The 25,915-nt window shown below is 36.6% G+C and overlaps 1 protein-coding gene across 15 annotated transcripts in view; it reads left to right on the top strand.

The window, feature by feature from the left end:
• LOC108708479 (muscleblind-like protein 2) overlaps positions 1-25,033 on the top strand; it is a 105,126-nt gene extending 80,093 nt beyond the window's left edge. For 3 of the 15 annotated variants that reach the window (XM_041582413.1, XM_041582414.1, XM_041582415.1), the window contains exons 4-9: positions 137-337; positions 1,372-1,635; positions 10,030-10,083; positions 10,702-10,855; positions 15,392-15,427; positions 22,650-25,033. In XM_041582413.1, coding sequence (XP_041438347.1) covers positions 137-337; positions 1,372-1,635; positions 10,030-10,083; positions 10,702-10,855; positions 15,392-15,427; positions 22,650-22,777 — 837 coding nt within the window. In that variant the 3' untranslated portion in view covers positions 22,778-25,033. Of the gene's footprint in view, positions 1-136; positions 338-1,371; positions 1,636-10,029; positions 10,084-10,701; positions 10,856-15,391; positions 15,428-16,544; positions 16,640-22,041; positions 22,074-22,649 lie in introns of those variants that run through there. The other 12 variants (XM_041582416.1, XM_018247237.2, XM_041582423.1 and 9 more) reach the window with 12 other exon arrangements.
• The last annotated feature ends 882 nt before the right edge of the window (positions 25,034-25,915 follow it).

Raw genomic sequence — 25,915 nt, 5'->3', positions numbered from 1 at the left:
CATCATATTGTGTTTATTTACACATTTCCCCTGCATTATGCTGCCTGCTAAATAATGTGGCATTGTGCATCATTTATTTTGACAAAGGAACTCTTACTTATTTTCATAATTTACTGTGAGTTTTTTTGTTTCACAGCAAACATTTCCTGTAGGTCCAGCATTAGGAACAAACACAGCTATTAGTTTTGCTCCTTACCTTACGCCGGTAAATCCTGGAGTTGGATTAGTTCCTACTGAAATACTGCCATCTACACCTATGATTGTTCCAGGAAGTCCACCAGTATCAGTCCCTGGATCTACTGCTGCTCAGAAGCTTCTCAGGACTGATAAACTGGAGGTACTGTTAGCACCATACACCTTGCAAACTCTACACTGTTCTAACAACCACAACAAATAAAAATTAGAAGGTGGATAATAGTAAAACGGACGTAGGGTTTTAACACGTAAGATCTTATCTGTATACACCAGCCTTGGGCAAGGTGTTAATAAACTGCATCTTCTAAAAGGTTCTTGTGGATTACTGGAAGCTTATTGAATAAGTAAACCTTTTTTCCATCCAGTTCAACTGGAGTTCTTTTCGTTTCTTCCTAGTCTAGTTTGAAGCTCCACCCCCATTGGCTTTCTGAGCACTCCTCTATCCAACTATGAAGACCTCAAAGAGGTGCCTACTGCACATTGGAACAAAGACAGTGAGCATTCCCAGTAGACCATTTTTTAGAGGTCTTCATAGTCTGAAAGAGGAGTGCTCAGAAAGCAAAATGGCCGGAGCTTCATGCTGTAGAAGTAACTAAAAGAGCTGCAGTTGAACTGGCTGTAATAGAGAAGCAAAAAAGTTTGGAATGCAAGGAGAAAGGTATGTTATTCTGTGAGCTATGTGGAGTAATTTTGGGTGTTTTCTAAAATAAAAGGATTACTTATCCAGCTGGAGGGCCTCCATTTGAAGTTCCTGATAGCATAGTTCCCTAATACACTGGGGACAGCAATCCTTGGGTCTGTTTTTGTGTGATTACAATAGCTCATCCCCTTTTGCTGACCTCCTCCCTACATGATAAACACACCTCTTGCAAAGACATAAGACCCCAATTGTCCCATCCTTTAAAAGGAACAACATTAGTCAATTATATGCTAGTATGTTTACTTTATCTTGATCTTGTGCATAAATCCTCATTATACTGAAATGACCCCCGCCTCTTATGTCTGCCACATAATTATTTTTACTTCATGATGGTTTTTGCAGTGGAAAGTACCTCTGCATAATAATATAGAGTTGTAAGTGTGATGTGTCTGCTATCCCACATTTCAAGCTGATGTAAGCTATAAAACTGCTAATTGGCAGATCTCCAGTGATTTGCCCTTGTCTTCCCTATGTAGGTATGCAGGGAGTTTCAAAGAGGAAACTGTGCACGGGGAGAGACTGATTGCCGCTTTGCTCACCCTGCAGACAGCACGATGATTGATACAAATGATAACACTGTAACCGTTTGTATGGATTACATTAAGGGTCGCTGCATGAGGGAGAAATGCAAATATTTTCACCCTCCTGCACATTTGCAGGCCAAAATCAAAGCTGCACAACATCAAGCCAACCAGGCTGCCGTGGCAGCTCAAGCAGCTGCCGCAGCTGCAACAGTGATGGTAAGTGCCCATAACTCTAACCTCCTCGTTGTTTATGCTCAGAAATATGGTAAGGAGCATGGTATTGTCGAAGGAATGGCAACTTGCTACAGTATCTGTTTGCCCCGTTCTGCTCAGCAAAACAGGTCTATATATATTTTCTTGATAGCTCTGAATTCACAAGTGTTTTCTATCCCACATCTGATGCACAACATCAGTAGTGTTAGAGCTAATTTATTGGTAGATGTCTATAAAGAGTGCAGTAAAAGTAATTCTAGGCTAGAGGTATATATCAAAATTAAAGTGCACTTATAACATCTGGCATGCTTTGATTGTTCATAATGTGAGTGGTGGATAAAATTAGCATAAAAAGTTCCTGCTGCTTCATGTGCCTTTCTGTTTTGCAAGTGTTGTAGATTATTTTCACAATTTTATGATGGATAGTGAGCAAATGTTTCATTTTTGGCACAATTCACATATAGTGGACTAAGGAGAAGAAACTTTGAGTAGGAAACAGATTTATTTATCACCATTTATATATAAAGCACCAACAACTTACATAGCGTTTGCTTTTTAGAAGGGGGTCAGCGACTCCCATTTGAAAGCTGCAGAGAGTCAGAAGAAAAATGCAAATAATTATAAAACTATAAAAAATAAACAATGAAAACCAAATGAAAAGTAGTTTAGAATTGGTCATTCTATAACATACTAAAAGTTACCTTAAAGGTGAACCACCCCTTTAATAATTTTATCCTGTAAAACAAACAGTAAACTTGCAACAAATGAGCAAACGTGCTACAGGCATACCATACATACCATTGCATTAATATCATTATTAATAACATATTTATAAGCACTAACATAGTTAGCTGAGCTGTAAAATAGAATGGCGTATAAATTGAACATATAGATTTTATACAAAAATACAACAAATAACCTATAGATTAAATCACGTTGGTCCTGAATTGTAAAGCCTAAAATTTAAAAGAATAAAAAATAAATTATTTACAATAAAATGTAGGCGTGAGCAGATAACATTGTACAGGTATAGGATCCGTTATCCAGAAGGCTCTGAATTATGGGAAGGCTGTCTCCCATAGGCTCCATTATAATTAAATAATTGAATTTTTTAAATAATTATGTCCTTTTTCTCTGTAAAAATGACACATTTAGCCTTATCGAGAAAGCTCCTAATAACAGAAAGGCCATCTTTCAAAGGGGCAAATTTACTAAAGGGCGAAGTGACTAATGCGGGCGAAAATTCGCCAGCGTGACATCATTTCAGTACTTTGCCGATATACTAATGTAACATAACTTCGCTAGTGAAGGAGATAGCCTGGCGAATTTGTGCTCTGGCGAATGGACGTAACTACGCAAATTCACAAAGATGCGGATTTTACTGAACGTTACCTCTTGCGCCAGACTTGCCTTCGCCACCTCAGACCAGGCGAAGTGCAATAGAGTAGATAGGAGTTCCTCAAAAATTGTTGAAAATTTTTCTAAGTCCCAAAAAAACGCTAGCGTCTTTTCCTTTTTCAGGGTGATAGGCTGAAAAATAAAATTTCCTAACTTATGGCACATAAACTATACACTGGGCTCATGTGTAGGGCAATATAACAACTCTATTTTATTTTATTAAGGTTTACCGGGCTTGTGCAGTGTAATGTATTTGCTACAACATATACGTCTATTGTACTTTAACTTCCCGCCGTATGCAAATTAGCCAACTATAGCGCAACTTCGTTTCACTTGGCGCAGTAACACTAGCGCAGCTTTGCCAGCGTTCGGTGCCCTGGAAGCAACTTCAGATTTTAGTGCATTAGTGTTGTCCTGGAGAATCTACGCCTGGCGAAATGTTGCGCTGTGAGCGAAGCCGTTATTGGCGAATTTTCGAAGGTTAGTGAATTTGCCCCAAAGACCCCAAAATAATCAAAATTTTTAAAAATTATTTTCTTTTTCTCTGTAATAATAAAACAGTACCTTGTACAGTACTTGATTCCAACTAAGATATAATTAATCCTTACTGAAAACAAAACCAGCCTACTGGGATTAATTCAAGTTTAAATTATGGATGCACGGAATCTAGGATTTGGTTCAAGATTTGGCCTTTTTCAGCAGGATTCGGCTGAATCTTGTGCCTGGCCAAACCGGATCTAAATACTAATTTTTATATGTAAATTAGGGGCGAGGAGGGAAATCACGTCACTTTTTGTTACAAAACAAGGAAGTAAAAAATGTTTTCCCATATTTTCCTTTAATTTGCATATGATTCTGGGATTTGGCCGAATCCCAAAAAGTGGATTCGGTGCATCCCCTGTTCAAATGTTTTTTTAGTAGATTTAAGGTATAGAGATCCAGAAAGACCCCTTATCCAGAAAACCCTATGTCCCGAGCATTTTGGACAAAAGGTCCCATACCTGTACTCCATATTCTAATTCTTTTATGTGGGAAAACTTGATCCAATTTGTACTTGAAATGTATAGTTTCCTGCACATTTGTAATTATTTGTCAATCTAAGAAAAAAATCTAGGAAAAAATGTGAGAAATAGTTTTCTTCAATATGTTCTGTTATATTTTGAATTCATGCCCTTGTGCTCTTTTGTTTGTCAGCATAAGTACCATCCACTGTGATTTTATAGCAGTGTATTATACACAAGCAGTATGCAGCCAGCATTCTTTGGAACTTGTTTTTGTGCCACCAGACAATGTGCTGACTGGGTCCCAGAAATGACGAGAAACTTGCTAAGCATGACATTTACCTGTTCCATTATCCCTAGTGCAGGATGTGCAGTGAAGGAACATTACTGATGTAGCGCAAGATTTGGTGCCATATGGTTTAAACATGCTTACTGCATTGCTTTTCCTTATCTTGTGCGTGTAGCTGCAGTCAATATCTGTCTGTAGTGATCTGTATAACTGCTTAGTCAGTTTTTATATCTGCCTTGAGGTAAGAGTTCTATTTAAATGCACAAAAGCCCAGCCAACACCACATACATCTTAATACATCTTTAATAATACATACAGTATACATTTTTAACATGATTTGAAAGGTCCTGGTAAGAGACATCTTTAATGATTTTTTGCTAGCAATATAATGGGGGATATAAAAGTCTCTACCTTGTTCCATTACATCGTGGTTGGCACCAGTAGCTCCGGCTCTCTTGGCCTACTGCATGGTTTGTTCAGTTGAATGCATTCATTGAACCTTTTATTCTTTTGCCCAGCTGTTAGTGTATAAAAAGTCATTGTCAAAGTCAAAGCACTAAACAATGGGTACAATTACATGATATAAACGTGGCTTGTCATTTCACATCACATAGAGTATGCGAATAATAGAGGCTTTCTAATCCAGCAAATACTCCTAGTCGTTTGAAATGTCTTTTACATAGAATTTATATTATAGTAACATTCAAGACAAAGCCTAATTAATGTGCAACCATATATAAAGACCAGCACCAAGGGTCTTTGAAAATGAAAAAAATTGTATTAAAACATATATAAAAACCAGCACCAAGGGTCTTTGAAAATGAAAAAAATTGTATTAAAACATATGTATCACCGACGTTTCGGTCCCACCGAAACGTCGGTGATACATATGTTTTAATACAATTTTTTTCATTTCCAAAGACCCTTGGTGCTGGTTTTTCTTGATTGGACTATACACTAATTATATCCGTGCACAAGGGCAGCCATGGCATGGCTTGTCTGAGATGAGGTGCTGTCTGTTACGAAATTATATATTTTATATATATATATATATATATATATATATATATATATATACCCCCTCTTTGTTTTGTGATACAAGTATTACATTTGTAATCTGGAAACTACTACCCACTGTGTAGTGCGAAGACTTCTAATATAGGTATGGGATCCGTTATCCGGAATTCTGTTATGCAGCTCCAAATTACAGAAAGGCCTTCTCCCTTAGACTCCTTTTTATCGGATTAATCCAAATTTTTCTCTGTAATAATAACACAGTATCTTGTACTTGATCCAAACTAAGATATAATTAATCCTTATTGGAAGCAGAACCATACTGTTGGGTTTATTTAATGTTTACATGATTTTCTAGTAGATTTAAGGCATGAAGATCCAAATTCAGAAAGATAGCAGGTCTGGATAACAGGTCCCATACCTATACTTAATTTCTGTCTTATTGGCTGTTTCTCTTTAATATAATAATGTCTTGTAGCAAAAGATTTTGTTTATTTTGTTCCAAATTAAAATCCCTTTTCTGTATAACCGAAAGTTCCAAGCATCATGGATAAGATCCCATCTCTGCACCTTATTTAAGCTTTTCTCTGATATCTATGTCTCCCAATACTGTCTCTTATACCTTAATATCTGCAACTCACCAATCTAATTTGTATCAACTAACTTCTCCTTAATCCATTCTAATCTCATGCTTCTTGTATTCAGTTCATGGAGATTATGTTAAATGCTGACAAGTAGGTATTGTACCCAGGGCCATTACTAGGTCATTTAAAGCTTTGCCATTCGATGCATTGATCATGCCTCTATAAATAAAATAGAAAAAAGGCACTAGCAGTCTCAAAAATCTGGGCAAGGACTTTAGTATTTGAGACTTAATGAGACTTTATGGTGCCTACCTACCTGTACTTATATATACAAGTGCCATTAAGCAGTTTGCTGGCTTTGCCTAGTTAGGTGCATGAGACAGGGCTCCTTTCCCTAGTTATGCTGCTCCTTGCTGTGTCAGATAATAATAATAATCACATGCTGTTAAGGGTTTGCAAGTGTACACTTATGTCCCAACCTATGCTTGCAGGGGCAAATTGCACTCATCTGCAGGCAAATGCATGGGAACTCTGTAAAGATGTTATTTTTGGCAATAAACTGATTTTTTTGCACTGCTTTAGTAAGTAAAGGTGGCCATACACGGGCAGATAAAGCTGTCGATATCGGTTTGGACCGATTTGACAGCTTATCTGCCCGTGTATGGGGGCTTCCGACGGGTCTTCCCGATCGATATCTGGCCACGATATCGATCGGGAAGGTTGGATTTTTACCCGACCGACCCGTCGGAGCCGCTTGGCGCATCGTAATTCGATCGTTCGGCCATACGGCCGAACGTTCGAATTACCCCCGATATAGCCACGCAGTTTAGTGGCATATCGGGGAAAGATCCGCTCGTTTGGCGATGTCGCCAAACGAGCGGATCTTGGAGTCTATGGCCACCTTAAGCCAATAAACCTTTGTCCTGATTATACACAAAGAGGCATATTTATTAACATTAGAGACAACCTTGCTCAAAGCAACCAATCGGAACTTTGCTTTTGTTTTCTAACTGTTCAAATCTAAGTGCTGATTGGTTACTATGGGCAACATCACCGGTGATGTTTGCCTCCAGTGATAATAAATACTGTATACTTTTGCTTGACTTGTCCATGTTCTTTACTTTTATTTGAGGTGGAGTAAAATTATGGTGTATCTTTCTGGAGTAAAAAAAAACAAAAACCTTACACATCTTGATAAATAGTTTTTCTTTACGCCTATTTTTACTTAAGAATTTCTCCTCAGCCCCATTGATTTAAGACATCTTTGAAATATGCCCCATAAGGTTGAAGAAAATAAAATACAAATTATCTGTGTACAACTATGATTAATTTATCACGAACACAAGATTTTCTATTTAGGGTGTTGCTGTAATGTGGGGGTGGCATGCAGGGTGTTTAACACTTGGGAGAAATATTTAACAGAGCCACGAAAATTCTTCTCTTAATTCCTTATCAGTGAGTTGATGTTTAATAACAGTGTGTTAATAAACATCAATTTATTGATATATTATGTTCTCTGTTTCTCTCTGTGTGTCTCTAGAAAGAGAGAGAGAGAATTTTTCATTGTATAGTAACATGTTGGATACAGAGCTGTCATCATTTAATTTATGCCTGTTGTGCTGAACAGATACTGGTTTTGTGAAGTATTGTCTTCATTACTACTTATTTTGCTGTCATTATTGAACACCGAAAATCATTCCTAAACATATAATGAATTGTTACTGAAATACCAGACTGCCAAGATCAGTCCTGTTCCAAAGTTCTAGTCTTATTGTTGCCAGATGAACACAAGATTTCTGTGTCTTCTCATACTGGCCTGAATAATGAATGTTATTTTCTTGTGACAATTTGACAAAAAGACAACAGAATGATGCTACATTTAGACATTTTTATGTGACAAAATTAGGACAACTTTTTTAGAATGCCTTTTTGTGAGGTTTATGTCAGTGTGTATGTGCTGATCTAATGTATAAATATCTGATATACCAACATTTTGTTTTATAATGGGCATAATATATAATGTTTTAGTTATGCAAACTAGCCGGGTCAGAACTGGATTCCGCATACTTGCAGTTAAGAAATAATGCACTTGAAAAACACATGAGAATCATGGAGGCTAATTGTCCTGAAATTCTTGTTTGTTTTTGCTTGTCAGCTTTAGAGTGAGAAATTGCTTTCAGTGGTACTGCTTTCTTTTGCTAACGCAACTTTTACTCTGCATCTAACAGCTTCCCAAACATACATGATACTATGTGATTCATTGACGCTGCCTACTGCCTATTTATAAACTGCAATCTGATAGTTATTCATTTGCGTTTGCTGCCTGGAGTCTTAACTCCAGAAAGACAAACGTATAGCCCACAAACCTGTACTCATGAGTGGGGAATTTTTACTTTTCATTGGGTACTACAGGTATTGACCCGTTATCTGGAAACTCATTATCCAGAAAGTTCCGAATTGCGGAAAGGATATGGCTCATAGGCTTCATTATAATCAAATAATCAAAATAGTAAAAAATTATTTCCTTTTTCTCTGTAATAATAAAACAGTACCTTGTACTTGATCTCAACTAAGATGTAATGAATGTATAATGGATGCAAAGCAATTTAATGTTTTTGTTTGTTTATAATTATTCCTTATTGGAAGCCGAACCAGCCTACTATTTATTCGGTGTTTACATGATTTTCTAGTAGACTTAAGGTATGAAGATCCAAATTACAGAAAGATCCATTATCCGGAAAACCCCTGGTCCTGAGCATTCTGGATAACAGGTCCCATACCTGTATTTGGCATTTTGTGGAACGGTATTCCAGTAACAGCTAAATTGCTATAAGCTGTCCAAATCTGCACTAAAAATATATTGATAGTGTTTCTTATTTTTAATGGAGTACCGTTTATGTATGCATATGGTAAATGTATGTACCGTATATACTCGCGTATAAGCCGAGTTTTTCAGCACCCAAAATGTGCTGAAAAACTCAAACTCGGCTTATACGCGGGTCATACCTCCTTCCGCGGCCCCAGCAGGACTGTCTGTGACTGACTGTGTCGCCGCCTGGAGCAGGTCCAGGAGCTCCGGGCGGCGCGTCCTTCCCTGCCGGCGTTCGCTCCCAAAATGGCGGCGCCCATGGCCGCCACGTGGGTAGCGGCGCCGGCCATGAGCAGCAGACGTGAGGGCCGGGGTGGGGAGAGCGACAGATGGGGAGGGCAGGGGGGGGAAGTGGCAGAGGGAAACAAACATGAAATAGGGGTAGACAGAGGACCCTTTAACAGGTACCTGCCCAGTGTCCCCCAATTGTTGCGGCCGGGTCACATTCACATTTTGAAATCTGACATGGGGCCCCTAGGCTTATACACGAGTCAATACATTTTTCCAGTTTTCTTAGGTAAATTAGGTACCTCGGCTTATACACGGGTCGGCTTATACACGAGTATATACGGTAAAAGGAAATGATTATACTACAGTAATAACAGAAGAATTCTAAATCAATTTAATAACACTGTAAACATGTCACTGACAACATTGGCACTACAGTACAAAACCATGTAATGATGATAGTTAATATATTCTTTTGTTTTAAAATGAGCAGGCATATAAATAAATTGCATAAAATACTTGTAAGAGTGGTAAAATACAATTGAAAACATGCTTCAGGTTGCAACTAATATTTTTTTGGGCTAAAAATGGTGACTAACTTCTCATTTGCAGTAGTAGAAGCATATAACAAAAATGTTAATATATCTTAATATGCGGTTGCTTTCCAGAGCCTGGAAATGCTTTAAACTGATTTCCTGATTTTCAAGCCCATGTATTTTACTCTCTTATATGCTTTTTTTTTTTTTCTTTAAACTAAGGTATAGTAGATGCTTTTTTGCTTCAGTACTAATTAAAATTGTAATATTCATTTCTTTAAAGAAACATTTTTGTTGTTGTGCATGCCTAGTGTTTTATATGTTGTATATTGCATTCAGAATATTTTTTTCCTTCTCACCTATCCACAATGCAATGCCGTTCCCATGATGCACCTCTGCTTGCTGTTTACCTGTATGTTAATTCGCTTGAATCCCATTGGCCCACTGCCATCATGTGCTCGCTGCCTGTTATTAAAAGACGCAGTCGACTGCCAAAGCAATGAAGCGACCTCTCGAAGCAACTGTAGATCTGGTACTTTGACCTTTCACCTTTTGCTTTGCATGTAGCTTTTTTAATGAAGCAACTAATATTTTTTTTATTGCTTTTTTAACATCATCTAGACAACCAATGCATATAATTAATGTACAGAAATGTTCAGAGTTGTATGTAGCCATCTCATTTGTCCATAAAAACTATTTATATATATATTTTTTTTTTCTTTAAGAGCTTAATTTTTTTTCACAAGATTAAATTGTACCAAACCTCATTTACTGGTAATTTTTTGTTTGCTATTTCAAAAAGATTTGATTGAATGCTTAATTTCTGCATATTATAAAACACACACACACACATATAAATATTGTTTTAATACCAAAAAACATATGCTGTTTTGATGCTTTCTTAAGTATTTCTTAGCTGTAGTTCTGGCACTACAGTCTTAATAAATAAATCCATGCTTTTGCAACCAATAACCAAATCTCACTCATTCTGCATTGCCTTCGTTTGGGTTAAGGTGCATGGCAGAACATCTTTTATTTTGAATTGTTTTTGCCAATCTTATGATTACATATAATTATTTTTATGTGTGTTTATGCAAGTGCGCACCTACGTTGTAAACTCTACAAGTTTAATGTGATTCTTTATTAACAGGCTTTTCCTCCTGGCGTTCTTCATCCTTTACCAAAGAGACCAGCTCTTGAAAAAAGCAATGGTGCCAGTACACTTTTTAATCCTAGTGTCTTGCACTATCAACAGGCTTTGGCTAATGCACAGTTTCAACAACCTGCCGCATTTTTCCCAGCAGGTATGTCTACTGTTTTGCAAAAATACAAAATATATTAACATATAAAAGCATTTAAACGTATTCAAGGATTGCAGATAGAATGTTTCATGTCAACATATGAATCTATTGTACTGTGTTATTGAGGAATAAGAAAAGAAGTATGCTGTTTTGTTCCCCTTCAAATTAGCCAAATAATTGCACGTGAATAGCTAATTATTACTCTTTTATGAAGTACTAATATTTGCTGGAGTTTATAACAATATGGGGAAGTAAGAAACATGACATGCAAACTTGCTGAAAGAGAACATTTCTAACTGTAAATGTAGATAAGATTTGTAAACCCACATTATTTTGCCCAAGTTAAGAAGTTTAAGATAAAGCGATACAATTGTTCCTCAATGCAAGATGCAGAAACATGTTATTAACAATGCCAGTATAGCCTTACCATGAATCATGCATGTGCTGAGGATGGAATCTGCATCTCGTATTATAAGGAGTCTGTTAATAATATCCAGGGATAAACCTCTGTCCTTCTAACTATTGTAGGAACCTTTGAGTTATAATTCTACAGTAGCAGTTGTGTTCTGTGAAGTAAATTTAAGCAACATTTGTTGCTTTCCAGTTGGTGCACTTCTACAGTGCAACTCTAGTTTCTAAAATATATTAGTAGGATAATGTGGGTGTACACTGGATGATCCTCCACAGTATCTGATTAATTGGCCCACTGGTGGAAAAGATGGATTCTGGATGAGCAGCCATACACTTGCGTGGCTGCCTTCCTTTATTTTTTTTCATCAGAATTCCTCATCTGCTTCAGACACCCACCAACATGGCTCATCAGCAGATGAAGAATAACTTTTTTAATATAATACTTTTGCACTGCACTAAGCACTGTACAGCAGCTGAAATATATTAAACATATTATTGTTTAAAAATGCTAAAGAGAGAGTGCTTATTGTACAAGTATATCTTACAGTACAGATGGGCATTGTAAATGTTTGAGGCCTTGCTTATCTTACAGTACAGTACAAAGGCATTTAGAATTCCTTTAGAATTATTAGACCACAATCGATGCAGCTGATATACTTCAGTGACTTTGGGAATATGGCTGCCTGAGCTTAAATCAATATAATGCTTTCCTGCACAAACTTTCACATTACCATAAAGCCCTGGTCCTCACCACATCCAAAAGCTTCTCCAACCAAAGGCCACTACTGCAGAAAAATTGATGGGTGCACACAGATTCCTCTTGGTGGGCCAAAAAGAACCACAATAGTATGATTTTACTTTCACTAATAAAACTTAAAGGGTTCTGTTTGGCCCACCAAGATGATTTTTTGTATCTTTATCTTTTTTTTGAGTTCATATTCCACTGATGCCCTGCAGGAATAAAAAATGTATGACCCATCACTTGTTTGGGAGTAGTTCTGCAGTAGCCAAAACACACTGTTGACTTGTGTAAAGGCTGTAAGAGAGTCCAGTATATCAAACTGTAGGTCCCTGTAACTTTAACCAATAGTTGATGAAGAAGACTGGAGCTATAGACTTGAGAATTCTAATATATACATATATATATATATATATATATATATATCACAAAGTTCAGTCTAAATGTGTATGCATATTTGTTGCTCTTTTTGCACTTGTGAAAAATCCTAAAGCTGGATTTAGGCCAAATATCTATAACAGTATTGGAGTGAAAGTTCCATGATACATTTCTTTAATTATTATCATTAGATTTTATCACAAATTAAATGGTAACCTGTAATGTTGTCCTATCACATTGGCTGAGCTGTTATTCCCATTCGCTCTGAATACAAACACACCACAGCAGCCACTGCAAGCTGTGTAGGTCTTCTGGAGAGAAATTATGTTATTTTTGTGATAATCCACTTTTAGCTTTTAGGTTGATATGAATCAGCTAAGCCCAGGGCAAAGCAGAAGAACATTGTTTCAAACTAATGCAATATACATATACTAATGTAATTTAACAATTTTTTGCCAATTTTTCTCAAAACACTAAGCCTGAATATTCCAAAAACATATATAAATACATTTACTGAGACCATATATTACCACTTATTATTTAATTATAATATGAATGATCTTTATCATATGCTTTTTAAACAGTGCTACATAGATAGTACTTTGGGGTCTGCAGATCTGCACTATACATAGGGAGCCTCTACTTTTTTCCCTAATTGCTTCTCTCTATAATTAGTCTTTTGCTTGATTTTCCTTCAAAATTGGTTTGAAAAGGTAAACAAAAATGTATTGTATTGGGTTATGGGCTTTTTTTTGCCTGTACCATTTGCCTTAAAGGTACTTAAATATTTACCATATACAGGTATGGGATCCCTTAACCCAGAAACCCATTATCCAGAAAGCTCCCAATTATGGAAAAGTCATCTCCCATAGACTCCATTATAATCAAATAATCGAGATTTTTAAAATTGATTTCCTTTTTCATTGTAATAATAATACCGTACCTTGTACTTGATCCAAACTGAGATATAATTAATCATTATTGCGGGCAAAACCAGCCTATTGGGTTTATTTAATGTTTACATGACTTTCTAGTAGACTTAAGGTATGAAGATCCAAATTATGGAAAGATTTGTTATCCGGAAAACCCCAGGTCCAAAGCCCTCTGAATTAGAGGTCCTATACCTGTATCTAAATTTGTATTCAGACTACCAGCTATTTGTTTTTGATTCAAGTTATAAATTTATTCAAAAATATTTCAACAAATAAAACATTGTTTGGCCTTTTTCAACCAATTAACAAGCCTGCAAAGGAATAAACATTTTTTCAGATTATTAAAGAATTTCCTTTCCAAGGTCTATCTCAAATAACTGCTGTGCTTAAATGGATGTGATTTATTTGTCTCTGTTAATGTTCTGGAACTGATTTGCTTTGCTGTGGTCTTTTAGCTCTCTGGAAATTGTTCGCTTTGTAGCTGTTTATTTTAAGAATGTCTGAACAGCTCCTCTGTGAACAATGTGTGTTCTCTGTTTAATACCTTTCGCTCTAAGGTCATTCATTGTTTTCCTTAACAGAATTAAGAGCAGGAAAACATACATCAACCCTTGGGCTTATATTTTGTAGGTGTGTGTGTGTATATAAACAAGTGAATACAGGACACTAATTTCACTCTGTGGTGCATTACAAAAGGACATTAAAGTCATTAACCGGATGATCTCCAGTGTTACCACTTCCAAGCTCACCAGCCTACAACTTCAGTTTAAGGCAGAGGCACACATGGAGATTCGGGGAAATTTAGTTGCCCGGCGACAAATCGCCTCTCCTTCGGGCGACTAATCCTCGTAAGGCAACTTCGGTCGAATCTCCACGTGTGTCTCTGCCCTTATTCCCAGACAGAAAAGTTTCTGTTACAAGTTTACTGTTTTGGAAACCTTGACCACATTTTTTGTATGGCTATTAAGCAGAATTTATCTGAAGCCAATTATCTATCTATATAGCAGTAATTTGTGTTCTAAATGTGCTACACCACAGGGAAATTGAAAGGAAGGAGCAAATGGGCCGATCGTGCAGGTCGTGGAAACCTCCTAAAGTTTGCTACAGGTCTAATAACCTACAGCAACCAATCAGCAGGTAGTGCTTACTCATCACCTGCTTAAGAAAATTGGCTTTTTTGACTGCAATGGTTTACTGCACGAGGGCTAACACTGTACCTTTTATCATATATGGTGGTTTGTATTTTATTTTTACTTTATGCAAGGAAGCCTTACTTAACATCTGCATCCCTACCACTCCCTAGGTTGCAAATTGAAATAATGCTTAAACTAGGGGATGTTCAAGGGTGCACCCTAATTTTCCCAACCACCACCACCTCTGTGCAGCATCTCCGGACATGTCCCAGTGGGCAAAGTGCAAAAAAATCATGATTCTTTGCCACTTTTTAGAACATTTTTGTGCATTGGTATTTTCCCAAACTCTACTAAATGAAGCTGTAATCTCCTGCTTTGAAGTGCTTATTGTTTCGAGACTCGTCTGCCCAGATTTCTGTGCAATTTGCTTCTTGATATGTAGTGGCATAAATGACATGCATCCTTCTGAAAAAATCCTGCAATCAATGCTGTTCTATAGAAGGATCAGTTGTTGATTTTTAATATTAACCTGCAGTGGCTTCAGTGGTAACTGCTCCTATAGGAATGAGAGTTTTATAAAGTAAAAATGGTGGTCTTAACTGTTGCAGCCGGATTAAGATGGAATAGCTTAGCACCTAAGTTATCCATTAACTTTTTCACTATTTTGCAATTCCCTCACTTCAACTCACTGTAAAAAGTGAAATGTTTGCATGGGGTGGGTGCACACGGACATTTAGATCCAACTTCATAATTGTTTTAGGAACATGATCTTTCACAGATTTGCAGAGAAATACTCAAAACCATGAATGGCCTTAGCAGATAATGACTGCAATAACTCCTACTTCTTTTGAGTTGCACCTGAATTTCACCCCAAATGTTAACGATGTAGCTAACCTGTTTCTTTCCCTTTATTCATTTTCTCCACCTGTCATTGCATGACATGCAGGGTCAGTTTTGTGCATGACACCAGCTACTAGTATTGGTAGGTTCCTATAATTTTTCATCTTCTTATTCTACAAGAGTTATCTTCTATGGGTTAAATTCTCTGAGAACTGCTTTAGAATATCAGCCGTTAGTTGCCATTGTTCTAGAATATTAATACTAGACATATTAATACTCACCTAGTGTATGTCTTTTGTGTTAACTTGCTTTTTGGCTTAATAATGATACCTTTAGCAGAATTCTTGAGGATACTGTGTTTTTGCTTTGTTTATTACATGTGTGAGTTAAATGAAAATGAAGTGTAAGTAGTATCACCTGTGTCTTAAATGTCATAGTGTTGTGCTTTTCTTCTCCTTTTTGCCGTGTGTTGAATATTTCATCAGAAATTCCCAGAACCGTGTTCTCTTAAAACCTTAAGCCCAAATATACTGTTTAGCAAGAGTAGTCATGTAGGATTATTACCATTGGTGTCGCTAATTACCAGCGTAAGTAAACAATTTCTTTTTTGTTAATTATTGCATCATATCCCTGGGCCCAAAGGGAATTGCTTCACATGGTTGTATCAACACTCAGCGAAGAGCGTCTTAGCAGATGCAGAATAACAAAGGTGTTTTCCTAAGCTAATGTAGCATTTTTATATGTACAGATATATATATATATATATATATATATATATAGATAGAGAGAGAGAGACAAAGACAGAGAGAGAGAGACAGAGAGAGAGAGAGAGAGAGATTGGTGGATGTGGATTGCCTTAATTCATTCATTAAACCAAGTCTTCTTGTTGAAAAAAAAAATCACATTGAAAAAATATATTTTGTGTAATTTATAGCAATTTGCTGTTTACTTGCACATTCACTTTTGCTCAGTTTTAGACCTAATTTATACACGTATTTAATTAGTTTTCTGGGAATCACTGATTATATTTATATTTTTTTTCTTTTACAAACTTCCTTTAATTGTACCTGTAATAAGCTTTTTTTCCCTTTTTTTATTTCTCTCCCACGCTTTCTTGCTTTGCATTGTGATTGCATGCCATCTGCTGGTTTAACCCATGATGGCTTGCTGCTATGTGATATTCACCATGCCAAAACCACTTCTATTACCATAATGCTACACCCTCCTGTTCATTGCTTCCATGGTTCCCCTCCTGAAAGTACCCATGATGCACAGCGCTACGTCTGCCACTGTCTCTGCAGCAACAACTCCTGCAACAAGTGTCCCCTTCGCCGCAACAGCTACAGCCAATCAGGTTTGCTCCTTTTAAAGCTTTCTTTCACAAATCCCAAACTCTAAATGAGTGCTAATATCTTTAAAAAAAATTCTCAACAGAATTTTTTTTATCAGTGTCTTACCCATCAAATTTATACTTTGTAGAACTGTATCATTAGCAGGTTGCACTTATTCAGAGTTAACATTTTGCAAGTATTGATCCTTTTGTTTTGTGTCTCTGTTTTTGGAAAGAATGTCTTGTTAATATGAAAATATCATTTCAGCAATGCCAACCAAAACTTTGGTTTCAGGCCTGCAGATTTGGATATAGAGTGTATATTACTAAGAAATATGTTAAGCCTAATGATACTGGAGACATCTGTTGCTTTTTGATGGGGAGGATCAACCAGGGGGTGTGTAGGGTGTCTAGTCCCTAATGTTATTATTGCAGAATTCTCAGGCAGTCTTGTAGCAGCTGTCTGTTGTTATACAGATCACAGAAAATTGAATGTATGGACATAATGAGGAGCACTACTCTTCCTCACCTAAATTTCTGCATCACATGATCCATTGTCAGTCAGCACATTGTGTCAGATCACAGCAGTACACACTGGCACACACATATACACTAGTTTTACCAACAAACTTCAAATTGCAGACTAAAATCAACCTTGACTCAGAAGCAACTGTAGCTGGTGCCCTTGGAGGGTGAGTTTATGTTCGGGTACTTGCAGATATGCTGGTAGGATACTTGATAAGTGAAGTCACAGCACCATCCATGTATCATAGTTTTAAAAAGCCTTTATTGGTATCAGCTCTCAGACAAGGATATGCTGGTAGGCACAGAAACGCACAGGAATGATCAGTACCAACACTTTGTGTCTGTTCTGCTATTGCGCGGACCTCTATTAGCGTTTTGTTGTAATCCTGTAACAGTACACGCAAATACCGCCTAATACGGTGGGTACAAACTGAAATCTATTGGCATATTAGATGAGAATGGACCATTAGAGGTAGATAGCAAACATCAGAGACAAACAACCCAGCCTATGTTTGCACAAGGTAATATTAAGCCATGACAGTTTCTTAGAATAGAGCACCCTCAAACTGGGTGATTGAATTACATTATCTATTTAAAGAGATACTAAGACCAAAAATGAAGCCTTTTTCAGAACTATAATAACAATGTTGCCTTTGCATTTTATTTGGCGTAAAAATACTTACATTTACGTGACCTAGCCAATCCCCATATGAGGGAGCTACCGTATTTGTGCTGCAGTAGTCCGTTAGTGTTAGAAATTCTAACTAAGAGACAGTTAGGCAAAACAATCGGATTTTGAAACTTCAAGTTACAATTACTTATAAAATCAGCCCTACCTGTGAAAAATGACTTATAGGTAACTTTGATCATACAGGTATATTTTTTTGCATGCTTTTTTTTAGTGTTGGTATCACTTTAAAACAACACACATTTTGCTTCTTTGCCCAAAACTATATAGTGTTGTTCTTTATAATATGTTGTGAAGAAATTGGCAGTTAGTACCTTATACATTTACATCCTTCATTGATTCCTCTCTGTAAGGCCAACACTGCAGCTCAGAACCAGCATAGGACTGACTCCCTGCTGATCTGTGCATGTTAAACACAGCTGCATACAGTGTCTAAAGGTGATCTTAATCCAAATATAAAATACATGTCAACTTAGAAACTACTATATTGCATACACCTCAGAAAATCAGTCTGAAGTTTTATTGGCTTATGTAATAAAAGGTACAACGTTTGCTACAGGTCTAGTCACCTATAGCAACCAATCAGCATGTAGCATTTAATGGTCACTTGATTAAAATCAAACATCTTATTGGTTGCTATGCATTACTGCTCCTGGGAAAATGTGTGGCTTTTAATTACATGTGGGGATTACAGTGCATATACCAGGGTTTTGTTCCTTTGAGTCCCATTGTCATTGACCTGAGGATTAACTGACTGCAGGCAGTAAATTGTTTGTGTCGCTAACCCTGGGACTCTGAAAGAAAGATTTTGAGCCAAAAGCCTGGTATCCGCACTCTAAAACTGCTACTCTCTCAGAAACCACTAGAAACAGAAAATGACAGATCCTCTTTAGACCCTGTATACCCACTGTGTGCAATTTGCCATAAGGGAGTAATGTAAAAATCTCTAACACACAAAATAGAACAGTAATAAAAAAGTAAATTGTGTAAGTTCACAGAAGTAACTTGGAGTAAGATTTTATTATTTCCATACAGTATTTGGGTTTAGATCCCTTTTAATTATAAACCTTTATTCTCCAAACCAGGTTTTCAGGTGTATCAAAAATTATATCCAAATTGAGTCCAAAAACAGATATGACCCTGGAGACAGAAGTATGGACTTGACCAATGAGACAGAAGTATGGACTTACCAGTATCAATACAAATGTAGCTTCAGTGTCTACATATACCATGCAGATTACTGCCACAAGTTTAATATAGACAAAAACTTCTGCCTGGCGGCTAAAGCGTATATGCCCTATCAACCAGGCAGCAGTTTCGATGATCAATAGGAGAAAGATATAAAAGAAAGGTGGTCCATTTAAAATAAGACTAACAATAAAACTGAATCATCACAGGCAACACATTTTAATGTTTATGGTTGCTAGGATCAATGACCCTGACAACTAAATAGCATTTTGTATAACAAACTGGAAATAGGCAGAATTAAAAGGGGGGGGGTCAAAATAAATCATGTAGACCATTTACAAAGGTCCTTCCATAACATTTATAAAAAGTCATTGTAAAGATGATTATCCACCCATTAATATTCCATTAGAATACACACCTCCATAAATATACCATTGAATATAATATACTACACAAAACTAGAATTAAAAGCAGGGTGGGAGGGAAGCGTTTGAATCACATTTCAAAATCACTCCAAACTGCTCATAGAGGGAGAAACACAGGATACTTGAAGTGTTTGGTGAATTCCCTGCAGATACACAGCGCAAGCCTTTTGTCTGAGGCTTCACAACATTTAGTTACTTGCCATTAAGGAATACAGAGTTCCTCCATTCCCTTTTAAGGACAGCAATGCTGGTGATGCTGGAGTGGTTTGTCTCTAAGCAACGTGTTCACATTTCTGCTAGTTGAGTTATGAAATAGCTACCATTGCTAAGTGTATAAACACTGGGAAATGCAAATATGCGTTTAAATTAAAGGGAAAGCTCTTCAGCATCAGTCTGGGGATTTTTCATTTTGAATGTTTTACCAAAAAATTCATATGGTATTAACAAGTCACTGCAAGATTTAAACAGACTGTTTCTTGCTAATAGAAATGACTATAGCAAAGTTACACAACATAAATCCTTGGAATTCGGGATGTAGATACAGTATACGTAAATGTGCAATGATCATAATATTTAGTAGGTGTGGTACTTGAATATGTCTCATTTGGGGATTAATATGCTAAAACCCAAACTGCCAGTCTTTGCTGTGTGTCATTTCTGTGCTATCGATAGTAAAGCTCCAGGGCAAAACATGAAATTCTTCTTGATTTAATCTTGGGGGTTTATCTTGGCTTAAACTTTAGCTATCAGATGAAGATGCCATCTCAACATAAAAGCATATGAATAACATTTTTGTATAATGTGATTTTAATTATTAAAATAATCAATTTCACCAGCTGAATAAAACATGATGCATTTAGTGCTTGAAGCACTTTAATCTGATGTTAATACAACGCGACCCGAGCTCTAGTGTAGTGCAGGATAGGTTGTTTCTATACCCGTCTTCCCTTTATCTTGAAAGGACATGAAAAGTAGTGCAGTCATTTGCCAGCAATAGCATTAAGGGTTCTCTCACTCAACATACCTGCAAACACTAGAAACACTTTTAAAGTTCACATTACCTTCTAGGTCTAGAATTATAACACAAGTTGACACTTGATCCCCTCAACCTTTTCTAGCTGTATTTCATGCCTGAAATAAATGTAAAGAACCATAATCAAAAGAAATGTCCATGTCCCTGGGCCTCAGAACAAAATAGATGATCAATCCAGGCATATAAAATCTTTCTTTTCAAGCAATCGATGTTGGGTCTAAAAAGGATTAGAATTACCAAGCCTGAATGATACCATTCAATACTGTTTCTTACATGTTTTTAACTCCCAGCAAGTTATTAAAAACAAACGATTGATTAGGAGAAGCCATGAACACAAGTAATGTCTTGTATTGACTGGGAGAACAATGGTGAATGCACACTTCCATGAAGGTTGAGCTTAGCCCCTGCCTCCATTAAAGGCAGTCTGCCAGTCTGCTTTTGTTGTCAGTGCATGGGCTGCAGAACTACTGTATGTAACACCAATTTCAACATATAAGTAACTCTGCTGTTATATCTGTGCAAGTAGGACACGTCCAATGTGTTAGGTCTTTGGTAGTCTGGAAACATTGAGTTTGAAGTGCCATAGATTAGACATTCTGGATAACAGAAATATACCAACAAAGTATATCGCTTAGAAGGGCATATTGCTGTACAGTGTTAGCCAATAAAAATGTTACAGGGCAAACCTTTTGAAATAAAAAATAACAAAAGTGGCATAAAGATGATATGCCACTGATATAACTAATACAATCGTAGCAAGCTTTCAGAAAATTGTAGTTCATTTTTCAAGCTGATTACCTTGAAAAAAGAACTAAAATGTTCTGAAAGCTTGCTATGATTATATTAGTGGGTGGGGAGTCGAGAGGGGGTAAATGGTCATTAGGCTAGGCGGCTCAGTTCAAGACTGGCCGTGGCCTGGTTCTGGGCCATGGCCCGGCGGTTGGGGACCCCTGCAGTAAAGGTATCATCTTTGTGCCACTTTTGTTATTTTTTATTTCAAAAGGGTTGCCCTGTAACATTTAGAAGGGCATAACAGCATTTAAAATGTTATACAAGACTATACAAATATTACACAGCATGCAGATATGAAAGTAGTATAAAAACCATTGTTCCAGAAAGGTAAACTAAAAGGGTAAATTCAGGTAAACTCATGTATGGCTTAAATGCTGAAGTGGTGGCAACAATGTGAGGGGGGGGGGGGGGGTGTGTGTGTGTGTGTGTGTGTGTGTGTGTGTGTGTGTGTGTGTGTGTGTGTGTGTGTGTGTGTGTGTGTGTGTGTGTGTGTGTGTGTGTGTGTGTGTGTGTGTGTGTGTGTGTGTGTGTGTGTGTGTATTTTAGCCAGCCATGAACCAGGAAATATGTGATCTTAGTACATTTCTGAGCAAAAACAGAATGCACTTTTGTCAATACTTGCTAACACTGCTATGCTTTATGTGTGCTTTCAACCCCTCTGTTATCTTGTAGGCATTTTTATCTGCTTGGCTTTTCCCCCCAATGTGATAGATATCCTACATGAGGATATCGGCTCTAAACAACATTCTTTTTCCATTTTATTTTACTTGAACAGGCATTATCTCCAGTAATAATAGTATGAAAAAGGTAGGTTAGTATGTGATGTTACCATGATTTTACTCTTCAGTTGCTGAGCTTACCCAAAAGCAACCACCCTAGCACACTCTTGTGGCATTGACCTGCTGCAATTTACATTACTAATGTGACTCACCTGTAGCTCACAAATCCAAAATCACTGAATGGAGTTTTAAAAACGCTTCTTGGCTGCACTGATGAAATTGATTGAGTCGGAATGTTTAAATTCGTTGCAGTCAGTGTAGCTGATTCCATATAATTATTTAGATATACCCCTTACTTTTCTCAATATGGCTATATACAGATGGAGCAGACATCAATAGTGCATTGGAGCACCCCGTGCTGGCACACAGAAATGTGTGAATTAAGTCTGTTTAATCTGCATTTAGCATGAGGTATAAAACCATCAAACTTTAGAACTCTGTCAGCTGTGAATCTAACTCTGTATAGCCATGTGTACCCATTAAATGTATTGATGCACAGAGATTTAGATTCAGACATGGTGCATGGTTTATTCTAAACTTAATTTCATTTAATTCTGAATACATTCCAAATAGTGACCGCAACCATTGTCTTTCTTTTTACCAGATCATTCTGAAATAATCAGCAAGGGGGAATCGGAGTATCACGGAGACTTGCAGAAGCTAGCGAAGCATTCATATTGTACATACTATCCTGTCTCCTCCTCTATAGAGTTGCCACAAACTGCATGCTAAAAGGATATCTTTCTCTTTACGTTCAAACTACAAACTCTTATGAAGCTAGTGCTGCTATATTATAAATCGATAATATATATGGTATGCTTAATATATTCCAACATCAAATAGTTAACTACCTGATACCAGCTGTGATGTTAAAAAAAAAAAAAAATGTTTAGTGGGTAAAGTTTACTTTTTAATATTTTGTACACCTGGTTCCCACTCAACAATATTGTCTTATCACCTATTATATAATTAAAGCAGATGTTAATGGTATAGATCCCATTTAAAATTTTAGGAAGAATTTAAGAAAAGAGATATATATATATAAATATATATAAATATATGTATACAAAAATGTTTTTTTTTTTCCCAACGGCTAGTATACAGTGTTAGATTGTGTATATTAACACTTTGGCATTCACATTAGCCAACAATATATATAGCTATATGTTCCCCTCTACAGAGAAGACCAAGAAGATCAAGTACTCTCAATTATGGACAGAAAGCACAAAGTCAAAGTGTTTAAACTAGCATCCGGCTCAGTTTATCCATAGAAACTGTGTTGGAATAGGTGGGATAAATCAGCAACAAAACAAGCAAAAGTGGAAACCTTTGCACAGTATGACTGTCATACACAAGGAAGTCTTGAATACTTTTATTTTTCTTTTCTAACCAAGACTTTGCAGAAGTGCCTACATGTTGCCACAGTATACAGTCGCAAAAAGAATGAATGCGATGCCAATGCCCCCGTTCCCGGTGATCTGACCTTTCAAAACCTACAGTCAAAGGTTGATGACAAGGCAAGTTGGATCTCAAGCATGAAAAAGGCATCAGAGGAGGAGTTGTCTTAGAAAATTGAATGTACAAAAGAGTAAATTAGTCACTTAGAATATGTTGGTGACTCTAATCTATGTTAGTAAACATTTTTAAATGTTGTGAGAGTTTTTCTTTCGAACTTGTCTGGCGATTGTGGGGCCTGCAAGAGACTGCAGAGCAATATACTGCAGGCCTTCCAATCCCCCACCCCTCTGCTGCCAGAGGAAAAAAGCTACAGTACTTGCTATTCCTTTGGCAACCAAGGGGTCAGAAAAGACGCATAGTGATATACTTTTATATAAGTGGTTCAAGAAAGTTGTAACAGGATTACAGCACAAACAAAGAAAAGAACATCTATTAAAGCCTATTTTAATGAAGAGAGTCGCTTATAAGTAGATGCAGAAAAAAATAACCTATACATAAAACAGATATTAGTGTTTACTTTTATAGTAAGCTATTGATTTACAAGGTAAAAAGTCTGTACATTTATAATGTAATTGAGTTGAATGTTTGTTTCAAGCACTATTGTACCAAATATTTCATGTTTCTGTGTTGCACATTTGTCACATAATAAGTATGTGGTTGCCGAATTACGGTTATCAGAACAGAACAGCTGTTGTACATGAATAGTAAGTATACTTACGTGTTCAAAATCTGTTGTTATTTTTTTTTTCTATTGTAAAACATTATTAGTGATTGCAGTATTTTATGAGGATTTTAAGAACCGAATGTAAACTATTTTTAATGCGGGCAGCCTGTTCTGAAAGAAGGTTCTGTAATTCTATATTTGCTGATCAGGAAAAGATTCTGCCTTTATTTGTGTTTATTCTGTAATATTTGTACCTTGTTTGATTACTTCTCTTTTATTCTAGTTGCTGAGCAGATTACTGAAAAGATCAATGTCAAGATCCCCACTGATTAGTACTTAAACACATTACATCTTATCACATCCAGTTTGCATTGATATATGTGACCAGCCTCAGATCTACTGCACTTGGCTATATTCTTAGTGGTGGCTAGAGACACAGCACACCCATTTTGTCTAGTTAGATTTCAACGCTTTTGTTTTTATTTTTTTTAAAGATTGATGTGAATTTTGATGGGCCTCAATGGTTGGTCTGTCTTTACTTTACCTTTGCAAACCCACATTGTTTAAAATAAGAAAATTTGTGTTTTTGTATATTTTTTTTCCTCTTTTTATTAAGTCCTCTAATTAAAAATAGTATCTTAATAAAACATTAGGCAGTTAATGCTTCTCTTAAAATAATACAAGAAGTGTATAAAGCTTGTAAAAATTGTCTTTAATTGCAGGAGATAAGCTGTAGTCTTAGAGAACGAATGCATATAACAGATATTTGATGTTGGCTACTTAATTTCCTAATATATTTTACATGCACATAATCTTCAATTTTGAATTAGTAATATAATCTATTAAAATGCAGTAGTTAATCTAAATATCTGCTTCCATGGGCATATCTGTCAACTGGAGATGAGAAAATTATCCCTCAAAGTTTCTTCACACTATTTGTCAAAATGCTTCTTAGTGTGTTGAAGGCAGTAGTAACCCTAAGGAAATAGGCAGTCAGTCTTAATTTAATTTGTTGTGGGTTGTATCATTATTATTAGTTATATTATTAATTGCACTTTCTACGCTGCAAACCTCTAGTCTGGCATTTCACCTACAATGTGATTGCTAGAACCTTGAACACCAGGTATTTGCAGTGTTGGATTGAAAGACCTTTAAAGGGGAACTATGACTAAATATTTTTTTAATTATGAGGTTTCCTGTATGACATGTAATCACTGTGAATACAATATACACTTTTTATAGTTTTAATAATGTCAATTTGTGCAGAGAGCTATGAGAGCAGCTCAGCCCATGTCAAGCCATACTCCTCCAGCTCTGCAAGAAGCTCTGCTCACCTGCATGGAAAAAGGCAATGGCTCTTGTAAGAGGTGCTGCTCCCACAGCAAAATAAAATACTGCTTTAAGCAAAATCTTTAGAATCTAGACTTTGCTGCTCTACAGCTTCTAAGAGAAACAATTGTATTATCAGGGGACTAGGAAAGCCAAGCAGAGCATTTTTGAGAGATCTTTTGAACGCAGACAGAACTGTTCAATAAGCGGAGGCTCAGAAATCATGTAATATCTCTTTAAAGCATTTAAAGGAGAAGAAAAGTCGTTTCACACTTGTAGGTGCCAAATGTTAGGCACCCAAGTGTATGTATTTACTTACCTGGGGTTATTCCAGCAAACACCACAGAGCGCTCCGCTTACGGCTTCTTCTTGCAGCTGCGCATGCGCATTAGAGTCGACTTTTTCATTCTACTGCGGAT

The sequence above is a fragment of the Xenopus laevis genome, chromosome 2L (assembly GCF_017654675.1).
Source record: "Xenopus laevis strain J_2021 chromosome 2L, Xenopus_laevis_v10.1, whole genome shotgun sequence".
Taxonomy (NCBI): Eukaryota; Metazoa; Chordata; class Amphibia; order Anura; family Pipidae; genus Xenopus; species Xenopus laevis.
Note: the sequence above shows the minus strand (reverse complement) of the source record. Positions and strands in the feature narration are given on the sequence as shown.